The sequence below is a fragment of the Zophobas morio genome, unplaced genomic scaffold (genome assembly GCF_036711695.1).
Source record: "Zophobas morio isolate AGI-343-1 ecotype UQ-CSIRO unplaced genomic scaffold, CSIRO_AGI_Zmor_V1 ptg000011l, whole genome shotgun sequence".
In the NCBI taxonomy this organism is placed as follows: Eukaryota; Metazoa; Arthropoda; class Insecta; order Coleoptera; family Tenebrionidae; genus Zophobas; species Zophobas morio.
The window spans coordinates 2,718,648-2,738,720 of NW_026972116.1; the positions used below are offsets into that span (position 1 = coordinate 2,718,648).

The 20,073-nt window shown below is 34.2% G+C and overlaps 1 protein-coding gene across 2 annotated transcripts in view; it reads right to left on the bottom strand.

Moving 5' to 3' along the window:
• Positions 1–375: 375 nt before the first annotated feature.
• Positions 376–20,073, bottom strand: part of LOC135126668 (acetylcholine receptor subunit alpha-like 1) — a 55,468-nt gene continuing 35,770 nt past the window's right edge. The window contains exons 3-7 of one of the 2 annotated variants that reach the window (XM_064052724.1): positions 9,597–9,641; positions 9,428–9,537; positions 1,887–2,067; positions 904–1,833; positions 376–853 (exon numbers count right to left, since the gene is read on the bottom strand). In XM_064052724.1, the coding sequence (XP_063908794.1) occupies positions 650–853; positions 904–1,833; positions 1,887–2,067; positions 9,428–9,537; positions 9,597–9,641 (1,470 nt within the window). In that variant the 3' untranslated portion in view covers positions 376–649. Of the gene's footprint in view, positions 854–903; positions 1,834–1,886; positions 2,068–9,427; positions 9,538–9,596; positions 9,697–20,073 lie in introns of both variants that reach the window. The other variant, XM_064052725.1, reaches the window with a different exon arrangement.

The window sequence follows — 20,073 nt, forward strand, 5'->3', positions numbered from 1 at the left end:
GTAAATCGTAAATTTGTATGTTGTTGTGTATTATTTAAATTTTCGGCTGTACCTTAAAATAAAATTGTGAACAACAAATATCGTATACGAGAATGCCAACATTTTTTTTAAATTGAAGTGAATGCAGTTCATTTATAAAATCGATTTAAATATGCATTTACATTCAAAGTTTGGGTTGATACAGGGTTCACAAATTTTTTAAAAACAACTGTGTCTACGCATCTAATTTTTAGTTTTATTAAATACACATAAAACTACTTTATTTTGATAATAAGAATCATTTTTTTTTCATATCTACACTGAGTTTATTATGTTATGTACAGTACAATGAGCATGGTGCATTTATAAACATTATATAAAATAATAATGATATAATAATATCGAAAAGGATTTATTCAATAATATTATGAGCAAACTACAATATCTTATAAATGAAACAGCTTCAACATTATAATATTATTGATTTATCAAATACAGAGAAATGAGCCGTTTTCTGTTTTATCAATAAAAAAACTAGCTACAGCAACATCATACGGCTCACACCCAAGTACCATGTAACATATTATAACAATTACTATGTTAATGATTATCATCGTTATCTCAACTGAAGTCTTAATGTCAACAAATCCCTTTTTTGGAGGGACTACAATTACAACTCTTCCGGAACCATTTTCAGAAGAGCCATTTTCTTCTTAGCCACTTTTGAGATGAGCACATCAATGGGTTTTGTGGTGTCATAGAGCGATGGTGCATTGAAAATTATAAGTCCTGTTCCAACGACGCAAGCTAGAGTGAAAATCCAAAGAAAAAGTCTGTCTAGGACCATTGCGACGTATTTCCAATCTTCTTCAACCTTAAAGAAAAATTCTGATGACTGAATCTCTAACTTTTGACAAACATTACGTTTTCAAAAGAATCCTTGTTTCTGACATGCTGGGCAATAAACCTCGAGTCAGCTATTGTCTTCTCCATGTCGTGTATGTCCATTTTATCAAAAGAGGGACTTGCGTCGCTAGTACCATCAAAAGTGTTGGTCCGACAACTAGCTGGGCTGTACAAGTCTTCGTCGCCACCTGAGAGGGGCATGGAAGGAAAAGGAGGTTCACCAAAACAAGGACCCATACCTCCAGAAGCTGCTACGTCAAATCTAGAGGGAGGTGGAAGACCCAGATCGAAACTGTCAAAAGATGTTTTTTCGAAAGGTTTGCATTTTTCCATCATTGGGACTTGGATGACGTCGGTAAGCATACTGTCTTGACATTTGTTATCGTCGTCGTCGTCTTTTTTCGGTCGCTCGATGAAGAGGAATTTTGGTAGAATGTCGATAAAGAAGAGACGAACCCAAGGAGCTAATTTATGAGTGACGGGCGATCGAAAGTTGACGTTCAAGACAGCGATGGTGATGACGACGGAGAGAGTGCACAACAACATTGTGAAGAGCAAATATTTACCTAACAGAGGCACTGTTATGGAAGTTGGAGGAATGATCTCCACCAGCAGTAGAAAGAATACAGTCAAGGAAAGGAGAATGGAAATACAGAGTGAGACCTTCTCACCAGAATCGGAAGGAAGGTAGAAGACAAGGATGGAAAGAAACGATATGCCTACGCAAGGAATGATTAAATTGACTGTGTAGAAAAGGGTCTTTCTTCTTAGCGTGATGTTGAAGATGATGTCCGGGTAGGGTTCTTCGCAGCAGCTATAAAATTTTTCGTTTCTCACGGCTGGCACTTTCATTATGTCCCATTCCACTGATATGTAATAATCTTGAAGATCTATGCCTACATCGATCTTGTTGGAGTCTTGTACTTGCGACAGATGGCGTAAATCAACCTGCCGGATAAACATGTGTAACACGTGGCTAAGATTAATCTACGATTACTTACCATGTATCCGTCATAAGTCCACGATCCGAATTTCATGAAACAGGTTTGTTCATCGAAAGGGAAATATTCAACGTCGATTTCGCAAAAAGACTTATAGATTGCTGGGGGTTTCCATACTACTTTACCCGTGTGGTGAAGGATGGCTTTGGTCATTATTGTTACCTCGTAGTTGCCATCGGCACTGGAAAAGCAATTTGTGTTAAGGAAAACTTTATAATCACTTTGAATTTTCGTCTAGTACGCTAATTACTTCATAATAGTTTTATTAAATCGCTTTGATCTTTGTATATGATTGGTAGCGGAAACCGATGTGTGAGGAATACCTAACAAAGACGCGTCTATTATCGGCAATATTCAAGTTGTTTCACAAAGTTGGCTGCGCGTGGCTTGGCTCTGAATTATTTAAATTGCGTCAGATATTGCGAAGGAGGTGCTCATTCTGTATGTTGGATAAAGTGGTAATTGCGATGTAGAAATCTGGTTAAGAATTAATTCATCTTCTTTGTGAATATACTTTGCTGTAACATAAATGAGGAAAATGGACCAGAAGTAATAAATTTATTAGTAAAATTAAGTAATATCAACTAGATTTGTGTAAAAGTATGTAACCTGTACAATGCACTCCCTAGGCTCTAATTTAAGACAGACAGATCCCACAAGTGCGTACGTTAGGGTGCATTTTTAACAAAAGATTTATTTCATCATTTTTTGAAATTTGAAATGACCGACCTCATGAACATAAATAAAATTGGTTCATCGGTGATCTGAACTCTACTCATCAAAATTTCAAAGTAGTCTATTGTATCGCATCTACGTAGAGTGTAAAACTTTCAATTTGATACAGTTTGCAATTTTTAAAATGGAATATGTTCAGAACCAATATGTTATGGAAACATGAATTCATATGGACTTTAAATAGCAAACTGATTAAAAAAAACCGTATTGTGTACTGTCACAACAGTGTAAAAAACCAATCCATTTATACCGAAGTCAACATGTTAAGTATATGATAAATCTATGTTGTGGCAGATTGTCAATGCACAAATCTATAAAACAATAGACCAGACAGTAAAATTCAAAAAACACTCATAAAACAACATATAAAACAAATTAGTCAAAAACTTGAAAATGAATAAAATGATAAATAACGATAGTGTTGTTTTATAGTGATTCATTTGTCAGGGACATACCTAACGAATGTGATTGGGAAACTGAAAGATGAAAAGAAGTTGATGTGCTTGCTATGAGGTGTTATGCATAAGTTTTCCATGAAAAGCAAAAGTCAACAAACTGTAATGGCTGTCTAAATGGTGAAAGAATGGTCTGCTAAACGGTGTTAGAAGTATATCATGCGTCGATATATTGCAAATAATTCCATGTAGTAGGCACCATATGTCTTTGAGGTTTAGTTTTGTGGAAGAGCAGTCGATTTTCAGAAACCTTCTTGAAGTAGTAATCAAGTAAATGTTGAAGTATTCAAGTATTTGAACACGAAATCTTTAAAATGTTTTCTGTAATCCTCTTGCACTCGAACAATTTGAACGACATAAAATCTCTGTTTTCGCATGATGAGGATTTATCGGAATTTGGCAGTAAACTTTGACCAGGTTTAACGATATTAAAAGCCTCTTTATTTTCAAATTTTGTCCCAGCTTATGAAACTATAGTATTTAGGGTCCGATAATCTTTACAAAGTCTTTAAAAGTTGTCACTGTTGGTGAGTGGATGTAAATAACTTATTCTCTCAGATGACGAGAATGATTGAATAATCCTCGTTTCAAGTAAGTACTTGCTACTTACTTTGCTGTTCCCCTTGATGTCTGTACAAATGATAATTTCAACATAGCAGAACTTTTTGGCATTTTGCTTAACACAACGATGTTTATTGATACGAGATTTTGTTATTCTTTATTAGCAAATTTTTTATACTTAACAAATAAAATTGTGTAGAAAATCTGTTTCAGTGGTATAGTCACTCATTAAAAATCTTCGTACCCTTCGATGATAGTATTCGGGTGTAATACGCAATATGTATGTATATGTTTTTACACAGTTCCATTTACACTAGAAACTTTATCAAAAACTGTTGAGAGTTTGAGAGCATTTCCGTTCTGTTTAATTATCGCCAACACGGAACGAATGAACCTGGTAAGAAACCAAACCAATATTTTTATATCCTACAATCATTATTTTAATTTACCGAACTGTTTGCTAGTAAAGAAGCCATGTAGTAATCACTGTTTGTTAACTGGAATAATATAAAATGATGTAAAATTTTTTTTTTAGTAGGTTTCTTATTGTCTGCAATTTAAACTGTTAAATAGTTACTGTGCAGATTTTACACTTTAAAAGCTAGAGCAACACAGGATTACAGTCTTTCATTTTAAAAATTACGGAGTAGTCTGTTTTGGAATTAGAATAAGATGATGATGATCATGATCCTTTTTTTTTTAATTAGAAAGGACATATTTTAAAAGCATCCAGAAACTTTTTTTTTACATTTTGAAAGATCAACGTAAATTACATAATTAATTTATAACTATTACTATATACAACTATATCAGTAATGTACATGCTACTCGATTAATGGTATTTTTCTACAAAGGTGATAGTAGTAGAAAAAACTTTTTATATGTTAGGTATAGTTATACAATAGGATAATACTTTGGTCAGTTTCGTCTCTAATTTTAAGTAAATAATAAGAATATTCGAGAGTTGCGTGATGCACGAGTAATTAATGGACCCTACCATAATGAACGAAGCGAATGTGATAAAATTAGACGCTTAAAAAACTTTCATCGCAAATTTGTTTTTACGGCTATGAATGAACGTATTTGAAATAGAATTAATTTTTTATAAACTATTTACAGGAGAACTGGAAATACTACGTTGGCAGTTTCAGCGAAACAATGTATCAGTAATATAACAAATATGGTTAAGTCTTTTAAACTTGTATATTAATCTGTATGTGGCTACATATGTTTCGGTACTTCAATTGATGAGTAACATCATCAGGACTACAAGAAGTATGTTGGTTGTGGAATATTTTATATAATTTAGGGCTTATCAATCAAGTTTATATGTTATAGATGTTTTGTGTTTATATGTTTGTTGTGGATGTTGTTTTTGAGGTTATGTTGTGTGCGTGGATTTGTCGGTGCCTACTTAGAAGTTTGAATCTTGGTACGAGCGTTCGTTGTAATTGATTTGTCTATTGAGGTTGTGACGTGTGTGTATATTTTGAGGTTGAGGAAGGATTTTATATCATCTAGGACTAGGTTTGGGGAATTTTTGTCACATTCTGAAATGTATATTTGTTCTAGGATGTATCTGACATGATTTTTGGATGATGGGTCTAGAATTAGGGGTCCTGTATCGGTTGTAAGGTCGTGATTTGCGAAAGTTGACGTTGTGTCTGGTGTGTGTTTCTTTTTAATAGGGTTAAGGTGTTCTTTTCTTCTAGTATTGATGGACCTAAAGGTTTTACTTAATTATACAGGGTGTCTCAGAAATAAGTACATTAATTTTAATCAGTTATAGAGCTCATTGAACTCAATAACTTTTTTTAGTAGAGTTTTGTCAAGAACTTTTTAATTATCAAGTTAAAAATTGTTAAAGTTTTATCCCAATTAAGGTTACCCGCCCATTGATCCTTAGTCACCCATGGACACTAATAATTATTACAATTATTAATAATTTATGGTCAAAAACGGTTACTAGGATACGTATTTTCCTAATCTTGTCAATGTGACAAACATTTAGAGAGAAATTGAAAATCCTGCTCCCTAATGGTGTACGGAATTTCATCGGCCCAAATGTGGGTGTTGAACACCTTCCCTCGTGTAACCGACCTCATCAGTTGATCGTATAAGAGATACAAAATTTGCTTGTTCGTTTATTTTTCTATTAACCCACTCACAAAAGTTTTGCCTACGTGGTAAGTCTGTTAGTTTGAATAACTGAACTTTCTGGTCCTGAAAGGGGTACATTTGTTCTCTGAGTATCCTCCAAATACTACTCTCCGATACATCACACTAGACAGTGGTACGTGCTAGTGCCCGGTGGAGCTTCGACACTCTTCAAAACAGCCTCTTCAATATTAGCAATTCTCTTACTACGTAACTTACCCCTATCCTGAGGTGCAGGTTTAAAAAATCCGTACTCTCGAAAATGCTGCAACGTTCATAAAATTGCGCACATTTGGCAGACGACGATTTGGGAGGTTTTCTGAAAAAAATCGTTGGGCGCGAGTGCCGTTTCCCCGAGCTTCACCGTACGTTAAAACGATATCGGTGCAGTCCAAACTTGAAAACAAAGCCATTTCAACACATTTCGTCTATAAATTAGAAATCTGTGCCAAACAAACTTTAAAGAGACAACGTTTAATAAAAACATTGACATAAAAATGATTGTCAGTGTCAAAACGGTTGCTAGGGTACCTTCTTCATTGTTGTAGTGTTGTTATTATTTAAGTTATTATTTAAGGTGAACATAGATGGCTCGTGAATATATGGGTGGGAAAATTCAAAATTCGACTTGAGTTTTTGAAAAAATGCTAGATAAAAAAGTTGTTCCGTTTCATGAGTTCTGTTACTGGTTAAAATTAATGTACTTATTTTTGAGACATCCTGTTTATTTTTTGACACGTGGCAATTGAGTTGGTAGATTCCACTGCATTCTTTTTGTTTGTTTCATCGATTTACATAGAAAAAAATATTCTAATGAACTCAGACCTGTATAGAAAACACATCCAAATGTGGAGAAGATATGTAGACGACATCTTAAACAACTTCCTAACTTTCGTTAACACCTTATACTCGAATATCGAATTCACAGTCGAACAACAAAATTATAATTTTATTTCAATCCTCGACTCACTATCAATACCCACAGAAAACTCGACTTCGCTATCTACAGAAAACCCCCTAATACAAATCTCGTCATCCCATATAACTCATACCAGCTATTTAATCACAAAATAGTCACTATTCATTCTCTTTTCCACAGACTACTCTCCATTCCTCTCCATAATATATCATTCAATCAAGAACTCGATACCATTTTCGAAATTACAACGACTAATGGGTTCCCATATGACATCATAAATAACCTATACCTAAATAAAAAATATAAATACACAACCCTTAAACATACAAACCTAGCACACACCGACAACCACAACATAATATTTTGCAGTTTCTCAGATACAGAAAACGTCACATCCAAAATACAAACAATTATTTACAATTATTTCAGAACACAACACCAAAATCACACTAACTACCAAAAAAACTCTACAAACATATTTACGCCAGAAAATAGATAAAACAAACAAAAAAGAATGCAGTGGATCTACCAACTCAAAAGCCACTGTGGCAAAATATACATAGGTCGAACCTTTCACTACTACAACAAAAGAACACCTTAACCCTATTAAGAACAGACACACACCAGGCACAACGTCAACTTTCGCAAATCACATCCTTTCAACCAGACATAACTTCGATACAGGACCAATTCTACACCCCACATTCAAAAACCGTATCACTGACTTTCTAGAACAAATATACATTTCAGAACTTAATAAAAATTCCCCAGACCTCGTTCTAAACGATGTAAAACCCTTCCACAACCGCAAAATATATACATACACGTGATAACCTAAATAGACAAATCAATTACAACGAACGTCGCACCAAGATTAAAATTTCTAAGTTGGCACCGACAAAACCACGCACACAACATAACATCAAAAACAACATCCACAACAAACATACTTATACACAAACATCTATAACAACTTGGTAAGGCCTTAAGAATATAAAACTATTCCAAAACCCACATACTTTATATTAAATATAACTGAACAAAAATGAATCTCAATACATTAATGTATCAGTATTTCAGGAAAGACAAAAGCAGACAAAACAACTTTTGAATATTAGATGTTTGCAGAAACTTAAAAAAACCTTTGTTTTAAGTATTTGTAAATGCATTACAAAATTGTTGAACAAATAGGGACTCGACGATTATCATATTTGCTGGGTCTTTAAGACTCTTAAAATGCAAAAATATAAGTTTCTAGTTAATCTTTGGAGATCCATTCTGTTCAAGTTATATTTAATTTTGGATATTTGTCTGCCTCTTGAACGTAATAAATGATTAGGAGATTAAATAGTTGTAGTTACTTTACGACATGTTTCGACTTTATTTAACGTCATCATCAGGTTATGTATATGTTCAACAAACTACTAACATGAAACTTAACACTTGAAAGAATATAATGATAAAATTACAATTAAAATTAAAATATATCCGAGATGAATACAAAATGGTGTTACTTTTTATATATTTTTTCTCCTTTTTTAAAAAATGATGAGAACGCAACAACATTATAATCAATGCTAAACTGTATTGTCAAAGTAATATATTTGCCCTCAGCAAAAGGTTAACGACTTCGTTTAAAAAATTGTCGAACGAATTCGTGCTTCGAAACGTTTCTTTTATTTTTCAGGATTCTTACACAGCAACAATAAATAATTTACAGATTTATTTTATTGATTATCTCATAAAAATATTATCTAATTTCCCTGAAATGAGCAGTTGATTACATTTTTTATTTTATTGTACATATTAAAATTTGTATATTTATCAACATTTATAACAATGAGTTGAAAAATTATAGTTTATTCTAAATAAACATTTTTAAAATAAATTGTTTGCATTCAGTTGCACTTTACGTTTTACCGAAATCAGTGCGTAACGACGCCAAAAATGCTAAAAATTTTGGTAAAAAATTGGCAATTTTAGAGTTTGCGAGGTAGTCACTTAAAAACTGTTATCACTAAAATATTCTGTTTATTTTATATCTGATTAAAGGTTTAAGTAGACGTGATGTGTAATCGAAAATAATATTTATATCAGAATTTTGCATCTTATTCGAAATCCTAAAAGTCGCTTGAAATTGGTTTCTTTTCTGAAAAAACAACGTTCGTCAAACTTGTCCTCTTACATCAATGAAGTTTTATAGCAGCAAAGAAAAAAGAGAAAAAGCAATAGATTGACAGAGTTTGTGAGAAAGACGGCGTTAAAGTTATACCGAGCCAGTATTAATGTTTTCATAACACGCTATTGTAAAAAAATTTATTATATACTATACTATAAAAATGTGCATTTTAAGGTGATGAAATCTTTGTTAAAACGAGTCATTGTTTTTAGAAAATGCACCATAAATTAAATTCCCCAATCTTTTTAATGAAACATAACAGTAAAATTATATTCCGTGAACCATATTCTATTTTTGTGCATTCTTTCATATCTTTACTCGTAAACAGCAAGCCCAAAATTACATAAAGAAACATTTCTGTGTATTTTTTAATAAGATGCCGCACTGCGGTGCTATTCCATTGTTCGGGAATTGCAGAGACCGCCACGGATCCCACGTAACTCCCTATTTAGAGAGAAAGTAGGCATCCATCACGGTAAATTGCCTTAATTTCTAAATATGCCGCCCTTAAGGTTTTAAATTACGAATAACTCACTTGTTATAAAGTACAATGTCTGGAAGCCAAATGTGTTCAGATGGAACATGGAGAGTTTCAACGCCGTTGTAATCGTCCGGATTCCACTTTAGCTTATAATCGTTCCATTCCTGAAATGCACAGCTGCGGATTTACACCTGAAATTGGATACGACTAAATCGTTTCATACCTGTTCGACCCAAACGTTGGTGGTCATGATTTGGTTCTTTAAATTCTGTGGGAAAAAGTGGGATTTAGAATTGGTGGAATGTCGTAGATCAATCCAGCAACTTCAAAAAATAAATTTAGGAATATTACATTAAACGATTTCTTTAAATTTAAAGTAAGACAAAGTAATCACACTATATTAAATCAAGATAATTTAAAACTATTACACATTCGGTAAGTAGGCATATACAATAATGATACTGCGAAGTTTTTGAAAAATAAATGCTTATACTTATATTTTCAAAAATGATAGGAATTACAAAATATTTTGTTAAAATTTAAAGCTTGTAGTCAGTTTGTTTTAATGAAAAATAGAAAGAAAGATGTTAAATTAAAAGATGTTGAAGTATAGCTGCTTTCAAAATAAGAGAACAAAACCCCCTGCAACGACTCTACTTGACTTAAGGATATTATAATCTCAAGCGGTTTAGGGTCATAAGCTTAATTCATTATACCCGGTACAAGCTGCCAATCATTTCTAATGACCCACACCTACTGCTTAGGGTTGGAAAACCCTAAAAGTCAAGTCAGTTTTCTAGGTAGTTTTACTCTTATTTTGAAAGCAGCTATAGAAGACAAGATTTTTCGTTTACATGGTTCATTTCATAGTTTTTCGACGTGTTAGAGCTGCTACGGAGAGAGCAATAAAAAATACGCTCAAAGACAGTCGTGGATTTTTAAAAGTTTGTCTTTGATCGTTACACTTTCAACTCAAACTTTCAATTTGACGGTAATCTGACAAGATAAAAATTCTATCAAAAGCAAATCTTCAAAAATCTATGGCTGTTTCTGATTGTGCTTTTAATTGCTCTCGCAATATTTATTGGATAAAAAGAAGGTTTGTCACTTTTATATGTCTGTCATGTCTTTGTTGGGGATTAGCAGACAAATAATTTTCGAAACAATTGCAACACATCACTGTGAAAAACTACAAATTGTTTCGTTCTGTATTTGACAATCTTGGTCAAATAACTACATATATACACGGGGTATTATAGGCTAAGAGAAGTTCTGTCTAAATTTTTTAGATCAATTTTTGTTTTATTGTAACTATGAATGATTACGTCATTTCTACTGCTAAACCATAAAAGCGCATTACTTTAATGAAGTTTCACAGGTGTCATCTGGTTTCGTTTGCCTATCCTTTGTCCTTTGGCTATTTTACTAAAAACACATAAACTCCCAAATTACCAACTGATTATTGGGATATTTTTGATGTCAATATTTGTCGATTCGTTCCCAGTATAAATTTGACAAAATCTTGCGCAAGGTAAATCATATCGCTTGCAATGGTTCAATAGTGAGTTCATGTTTTTAAGCTAACCCATACAGGTTAAAATAAAATTTGTAAAATGAACTTTTACACCAACTCGATTTATGTGATTATAGAACATCGGTTAAAATTTCTTTATTTATCGCCTCTAGAACGTTGATGAGGTTATCATAAATTTTATATAAAAAAAAAATGTTAAAAGCATGTTTCAAGAGGTGTTGCTTGTGCTTCTGTAGTTTTACTGTTCAACTTTTTGGTACAAACTGTTCACATCTGTATACTGGTTCGAGTCACACCCTAGGAATCACTAAAATATAGATGCGAGAGTAGTAGTGGCTACCGGTATTCGACAGAATTAATATTTGGGGCTATCAGTGTGCGTTTCCACACCTATTGATCATTTTTGGTGTTTGTTTATTATCGCCATCTTCATCGCTTCGTAAAGGAATCCTTGAACTCATCATAAGAAGACAACCTTTAATCATTGAGCCAAGGTAGGTTCACAAACCATCGTGGGAGTTTCGCTACCAGTCGGTGTCCCAACACAAGCGTACACAATTACTGAATTACACATACATTTTTTAGTTTTTGGAGACGGATCAGCGACAGATTCGCGAAGCATAGACTCCTTGGGTGCTCATAACATGCATTAATTTGATCGTGAAATTTGTTTTTGTTAAATCTGGCAACACGCCCTACATTCGGTTTCGCATCTTATATCGTTCGTTTTCAGTCGTTTACAAGTTCGTTTCTTTCCTTGTCACATATTATTTAACATTAGTTGGGTATTCGGGCCATACATATGGGTATTTCGCATCCACTTTGGCTTTTACATCTCACTTGCACTCCTTTCAAATATCACGGCTACAATGGGCAAAGTTGTCGTTGTTGGACCCATTGTTTCGTCGCATTGAAAATCTGGCCCGGATCGACAATACCGAGCACGGTGGAAAGTATTCCTCTTCAGTGACGGCTCGGCGTGTTGCAAAGCAGTAAGTTATGCTCGGCATTTGACAGCGTAGCTTCGATCCAGGTTTCAGTATATAGTTGCTTTCTTTGCAAAGTGATATTCAGCCCATTTTTGTGTTCACAAGACTCGATTTTTCGCAATTATTACTTTTGTAACTTTAAACAGAGTCACTGGAAATTCTGCGTTTCAAACATATGCTTCACCACTTCAGTAGTTACTGATCGACATCACGATTGAATATTGCGATTTATTTACTTGGACGATTGCCCGAGGGATATTTTTGCCGCGCTCTGGTTATGATTCATGACCAGAGAACGAATTCCAGCAACTAATAACCCGGCAAACTGCCAGTGCAATGGTGCACTGAAACCGCCCGTTGAAGCAATTAACTTTCGAGTGACTAACTGTACGGTACAAAAGAGGGTTTTCCCCCAAATTCACGTACATTCAACAACGTCCATACAACACATTAGATATAAAACTCAGCCATTATAGCATAGCATTATAAACTCATTTGTACATAGCGTTAACTAAGGTTTGGTTACTTAAACTGCAATCGCACCGTACTTCATTTATGGTTGGAGCCTATAGATTTATAGAACATTTGCGGGTTACCCCGGTAGTCCGCTCTCTGCTCATCACCTACAGTTTGTAGTAGCACACTTTTAGTGACAATTCTCCTACGTACTAAGGATGTTAATTAGAAACTATACGCCGGCACTGTTCGGCCGCTACTCGACAGCAGAAACGGTTCGTGATATGGGCTATAGTGCAGAGAGACACAAGTTCATGTGCCCTCCTAAACATTTTGCTGATTTGTTAATTTTTTATTTACCGAGCGTAAGCTAAGGGAGTATATAGTAATCGAATCCATCGGACGAATTGCTCAAATTTTCTCGACATTTCATGACCACTAGAGTACGAAAAAAGCGATCTCTGTCTGTTTGACTGTCGTTTGAATCATTTTTTATTAGACACATAATCTCCAAAACTACTGCACTGTTTGATGTCAAATTTTGTATGTATGTTAGGATATGATGTAGATGGTAAACGCCAACCATAATTTGGCTAATTATCCCCACCAACTATTTTAAAACGATTTAAATGTTATAAAACAATATACTCCTATAGTTGTGGTGTACGAATCCATTTTGAGTTTTTTCCCTAACCGTCCAAATTTTCGCAAAAACACTTACAAAATACAATAATAATTTACTACAAAGCTGTTGGTAATTTATGACAAAGCCGACCTGCCGTCACACGTTCGATACCAAACTTTTTTTTATTGATCAAATTAACAAAGAGTAACACCATTTTTTCGAAAATGTGAGAATATGCACGTCTTTTATTAATAGTGATGAAATAAACATTATACTGAAATATTCAGAACCTTCGATTATGATTTCATTAATAATTGTAGTACAGTTTCGGTCAGAAAATCTTGGGCAGTATTTTTCTGTCATTAGAAAAAAACACGATGTTATCTATGCTTTATTGTCATAATGATTAAAAAAATAAATTTTGACATACGTCATCATCCACATTCCAGTCTACGTCAAAGTAACAAACATGGCAAATTTGAGGTTATAGGTACGTAAAGCCTGTTTTAGAGCTTATGTCACTGGAATGACAGAACTGCCCAAGATTTTGTGGCCGAAACTGTACTTTGTTAACGTGACATTCTTTCGCCATATGAGGATAAACACTTGATGTTAAGATGTTATAATAGGTAGAAAATATGTTCTCCCGTTGCTTATCTGCTTTAAATATATTTTATATTCTATTCTATATTTCTACTCAAAAATGCATTAATTATATGGTAGTACCATTTAAATAAAAATCAAGTTAGCCTTGCATCTCGAAAACAAATGAAGCAAAAACATTTTTTTTTGCGAATAATATACGATAATATATACCTAATATACATACAAAATTTGGCAGCAATCAGTCCTGTAGTTTCGGAGATTATCTGTTTAAAAAAATCCGGACAGACGGCAGACAGAGCACAACTTCCTATACCCCTATACATAATTTCAGTTGATTGGTACAATTGGTTTTCAAGATATTTAACCGTTTCCATCATTCTAGCGACGGTTACTTCGTCGATAAGCAAATGACGCAGTATATGTTATTGTTTTAGAGTTTTCTGGAGATAATTTTTTAGACATTCATTAATATATCATATTTAGTTTTGGTTATTACATCCAGTGCATTGATTGATCTATTCTACCAACCATAATGGAAAAATATGAATGCGTTGTAAAGCACATGCATAACGACAGTGTAATAATAACAGTTATCTAAGGTAACTGTACCCTATATTGCCTACCTAAGCTTTGAGATTTTTTTAAATTTTTGTAAGAACTTGAAATGGAAGAGTAATGGTGGGAGTTGAAAGAGGTTACATTTTTGTACATAATTTTCAAATTTCAGACATTTTCAAAACTATAGAGCCGAACAGTACCCGGTTTAATTAAAGTGTGTCTGTACGCCAAATTGAGTACAAAATCGAAAAAAAAAACAAAAATAAGCACTGAAAAAAGTTTATTGACAAACAAATTGTTAATTTTCACAATAAGGAAAAATAAAAATATCTTTATCATTTTTATCCTGGTGTACGTATTTCTTACATACGGAGCATATTCTCATATCTTTTAACGGAGCATATTCTCATATCTTTTACAATATTTTCTTGGTACATCTGGCAAAAACAATTTTCGTGCATCTTCTGCGAGCTTGCTTATTGTTCATAGTAATTTAAATCAAGTTATTCACAAAAAAAATCAAACGAGAACTGTAGTATGTACCCAACAGGCCAACAGCCCGCCTAGGCCATATTGATTCCACATCACAAGCGAACATATTATCAGTAACCGCAACTGAAAAGCTGTTAAGCAGTACAACTAATGCAGATCATTTAAAAGCGGAAAAAAGGAGCTACACAATTATAAAGATATGAAATTGCTAACGTAATTGAGATTAAAACTGTCCAGAGAAAACTTAGCGGCATAAAATAGAACGCACACTGACTCGTCAAATCACCATCACAAATAATTCCATTGTAAGTAAATGAAGCGATGTATTACTTTACTGATTGCTCCTAAATGGTATAAAAACGTTCCAGAATGTATCCCAGTGGCGATCTACCACATTTTGTTGAAACATATGAGAAAAAGCCAATAGGCCATATTGGGTACTACGCCATATTGAGTTTAGTCACCTTATTATTGTATTTTTACGTTATGAAAATGGGATGTGCTGTTTCTGATTTGAAGGGAAAAAATTTGACACCGGCAATCGCACCCGGGCCTTTCGTTTAGAAATCAGACTCCCGTACAACTAAGCAATTTTCTACGTTTATTAAGCGATGTATTATGTGGTAAAAGAACAGTGATGTTCAGCAATAATAATAATAATAATAATAAACAAAATCAGGGCGGATTCACAAAACACAAGTGTAGGAGTATAATATTTTATGAAATATAAGATATACTCCTATTAATTATACAAAATTTTGAGGGGAAGTAATCACGTTTTTGGTGGGGATGATTAGACAAATTTGGTTAGCGTTTTACCATCTACATGATATACCTAATATACATACAAAATTTGGCAACAATCGGTCCTGTAGTTTCGGAGATGATCTGTTTAATAAAAATCCGGACAGACGGCAGACAGACGGACGGACAGACAGACAGACGGAAACGGGAGACCAATTTCTTCGTACTCTAGGGGTCATGAAAGGTCGAGAAAACGTAATAGTAGAGAGTCGACCGACGGACTCGATTACAATACTTCCTTCACTTACGCTCCAATACTTGCTCCGCTTACGCTCGAGACTAAGAAATTGGCCGAAGGTTATTTAGCCTGAACTTTCCCTTGCCCCTGAAGTAGAATCTAACAAATCCAACGACTTTTGGAAAAGAGTCAAACAACACCTCTTTTCATTTAAATTATTATTTATTATATGCAAAATTTTATCTAATTTTGTTGAATTGTACACATTTGTACACAAATTAATTTTTTAATATTATTGATACTTATGTGACAAAAAAGTAGCAAGCATTCGTTTGATTAACAAGTAATTAATTTTTTTGAAAAACCAAAAGTGAAAACTGACAGTTATCTTGTGAACTGTTTTAAACAAAGATTTATTTGCAGGCAATCTAGAAAGTGGATGCAGATTCAGACTCTGAATTGCCCTCAGATACAGAAGAAAGTGCTAATTACGCATTAAGTTGTTTAATACTATAAGGGCCGGTTGCATAAACGCAAATCAAATTTAATCTCTGATTAACTCCAAAGTAACGATTGTTATTATCATAGTTACAATTGTTCTTAATCAGAGCTTAAATTTGATTTGCGTTTATTCAACCGGCCCTAAGTCAGAGGAAAGATATGAAGTCGCATATAAAAATTTCGAAGACTGGTAGGTGTCAACAAAGGAAAGTGAATATTGTTAATGGAAAGGTAATGTTGGAATATTTTAGTTCTACTTGTGGGGTCAGGGATCACATTTACAAATTGCACCTACAGTAATTCAAGTTCAATGTTTAATTACAATAAACAATAAAAATAAACATTGCTATGATTTTCATTTCTAATTGTGTAAGAGTTATGTATTTAAAGTTACATAACTAGTTGCGTAATAAATTGAAAGTTGTTTCGACCGAATTTCCCTAATTCCTGAAGTACAATGAAACATATCCAGCATTTTCGAAAAATTATAAAATTTGATTTTGCAGAGTTTATAATTTTTATGAGAACTCCTATATGTTGAAATAAAGATATGTAAATAATGTAATGTTGAAGTAAATGTAAAGAAGCGTGCTACGCGTATAAGATTTTACTTTACAAAATTTTGTAATGCTGATTGGTGCAATGTAATACTAATAATGACAGTATTGTATTCCCCCCCCCCCCCCCCCCCCCCCAAATTTTCGGGAAAATGGAGTGAGCCGTTCTTGATTTAATCCATTAAATAAATTAATCTATTCATGCAAATTTAATAGTTATTTATGTATTAAGGGCATAATCAGGGAGATTGTGGCACGAGGGAATGTTTAAAGCCCGACGAAGGAGGGCTTTTAATTTCCCGAGTGCCACAATCGACAATTATGCACGTGGTACATACAACGTTTTATTCTATTTTAGTTTCTAAACTATTTTTAACGAAATATTGAGTATTTTCGGCAAGACTGTGTGAATTGTGCCGATGCGAATTTTAATACATAGCTGGCTATTATTTTGATGTTGTTATGGATACCACGTTGATTATTTGATAATTCGTTTTTCAAAATGTAAATTAAAGAAGCGGAAAACCTTTATTCAAATGAAAGTTTAGAACAATTTGAACTCGGTCAGGTAATGATTTGGTAAAGTATTATTTTTCCAACTTAAGAAAAACGTTGAATATCGAAGCGTGTTTGAATAATTAATTGATTAGTGTAAATGAACAATCAATTGTTGCTTAGCAATTTTTGACAGATTTGTGCTAAAAAGGCCAATTTAAGCCCGCATTTGGGTGCTTATAAATAAGATTATGGTTCTAAAATAGAATAAAAAATATTAATGCAATGATAAATCACAATTATATATTCATCATATTTTCACATGACGTCATCCATTTTTTGGGGGGCAAAGAGATATATTTTGATTAAAAATTTACCATGCCTGCAGTAATTTCAAAACATCATCATGAGTCATTAATTAATTTTTTGCATATAAGCAAATTGAAAAAATATGAATGCAAATGCGGTAGAAATGTGCGGTACACTACACCTATTTCTTCGTAGTCTATGGGTCATGAAACGTCGAGAAAACGTACAAGTAGATAGTTGTCCGACGGACTCTATTACAATACTTCCTTTGCTTACGCTCGGGAAGTAAAAAAAAGACAATTCATAACTGTCAAAGGTAATGAAATATGCCATGTTTCATAGCGAAATTAGATAAAAACATTGTCCCATGGGGAGATCCAATCGGCAATCTCCTCGTTAGTAGTTTGATAGGATTTCAACTACGCGATTTCCTCGCTAAGCTCCACTTGTTCTGAAACTGTTGTAATAATATATTCTGTTACAACGTTAGAATGAAAATTCGATACGAGTAGATTGAATTTTCATTCTAACCGTGTAACAGAAAGAACGGACTGTATTTTCTCCATGGCCAGAAAGTATGAATCGAAGACAATTAAATCTGAATAAAACAAGACAGTCACCAAAAAATGTAGGTACAACATTTTCGGAAAAGGAGTCAGTTTTCTTTTCTTCTAATAAATCCGCTTGCCTGACGGTGGCACGTGTTGCGGTTTGTAGCTGTCGAGTTTTCTGAAGGATCCACTGTAAAATTCTTAAAAAGTCAAAGCTATAAACGCTATATATTTTGGAGCCCAGTATACTAATTGCATTCGTCGGTAGCAAAAACACTTTGCGCTCATTCTTGTACCTTCTGTACCGGACCGGACCGGCGGATCGTTGTGTTTTCAATCTTTATTATCGATCGTTTGCCATCGAGTTTTTGGTTTGTGTGCGGATACCATGGAGGTAGAATAAGAGGAGGGAAGGTAGTTTGAAAAAGCGCCTGATACCGCGCTTTCGACTGGGATCATCTAACTCGTCTGAGAAACTGGTTGTTACAGTGGCGTGCTCGAAAGCATTTGATGGAGATACGATACAAAAATTAACACGTAGCACGTTAATGGCAGTAATTAAGTACATATATATTTAATTGATGTTGATGGTAAGGGGCATGAATGGGTAAAGGTCAAAAAAAAATGTGAGCCCATTCGTATCCAAAGTGCACCGCCTCTGATCCTCTGTTGACTATTTCCGATGTAGTACGGAAAGGGTCAAAAACGGCTCTTGCGTGGAGCTTTTTACTATTTTCTTTAACATTGGTTAAAAGCGGAATGCTCCCTCCTGTGATTTTACCTCCATGGCGGATACAAAGACATCGAGTTGAATCGAGTGACAGAGCAAATTTTAAAATATCGGTGATGTTTCAGTTGATGATGAAATGTTTGTTCTGTACTATATTAACCACACAACAAAACCGACAAAAAAACGGCCATCCTGAAATATTTCGCAAAATCTTTCTTTAAATAAAATAGCAATCACTAGTTAAATTTTTTGTCGGTCAGTATAGAAGAATCTGGGTAAGAGAAGTATTCTCGAAGTGACTTGATAAAGCAAAAGGAGGGAATAATAAAAGTGTGGTTAGACCGAAAGTCAGTCATGAGTGTCATGACTCATGAATACCGTCGAGCAAAATTTCGCACCGGTTGGAAATTTCAAACACTCGTCGTTCACTTGCTCGGCCTTGCACGACGACACTGCTGTGACGATGTTGTGGTTGTGTAACGTTCCGCAGCAGTGTTGCCAGACCTAGCGGAATTCCGCGACCGGTAGCGGAATTTTGACCAAAGAGCGGCGTAGCGGCATGGTGCAAAAATTCGAGTATACAACACTTTGTATATTGTATTTATACAAAATGTTATTTTGAGTGGCGGGTGTAAATGTCGAAATTTTTAACCGTCCAACCCATCAACGTGACGACGTGATTTTTGCCTATAGCGGCCTGTAGCGGAATTTTCGGCGACATGTAGCGGATTTTTATCATTTAACTCTGGCAACACTGTTCCGCATAAAACGTACGTGTACGAAATGTTGCATCTCAACGTTTTGCCACAGCATAGACATCAATCAGTAGAGACAGCTCGTGTCGGCGCCTTTGTTCTTTCTGACCCGAATTTTAAGCCGTCGTGGATGGTCGTTGCCTAAACTATTCCTACGTAGATGTCGCCACCCAATTTAAAAAGTATCACTTCATTTACAATTTAACATAATTGGTATGGGTCGACGCAGGTAAGAATAATTAAGGAATTCATGAAACCGGAAGTCCATAGGGATTAAGCGAAAAAAGATATTTGACAAAATGTACGGCTTGGGTCATTTTTACCCACGTGCGACTGCTTATGGGTTAAGCAACGTCTCGAAAAAAAACTCAAGATTGTGTAGGTCAAAATATATATATATATATATATATTTATGGCTAACTATCAAAGAGAGGACTCACTGTGGACCATACTAAATGAGGACCTATAGAAAAAAGGAAACTAGAGCCGTCAAAGTCTTGGTATAACTTTTATTGGTTAGATGGCGCTAAGGGAAGCACCAATATACACGTGGAAAATGA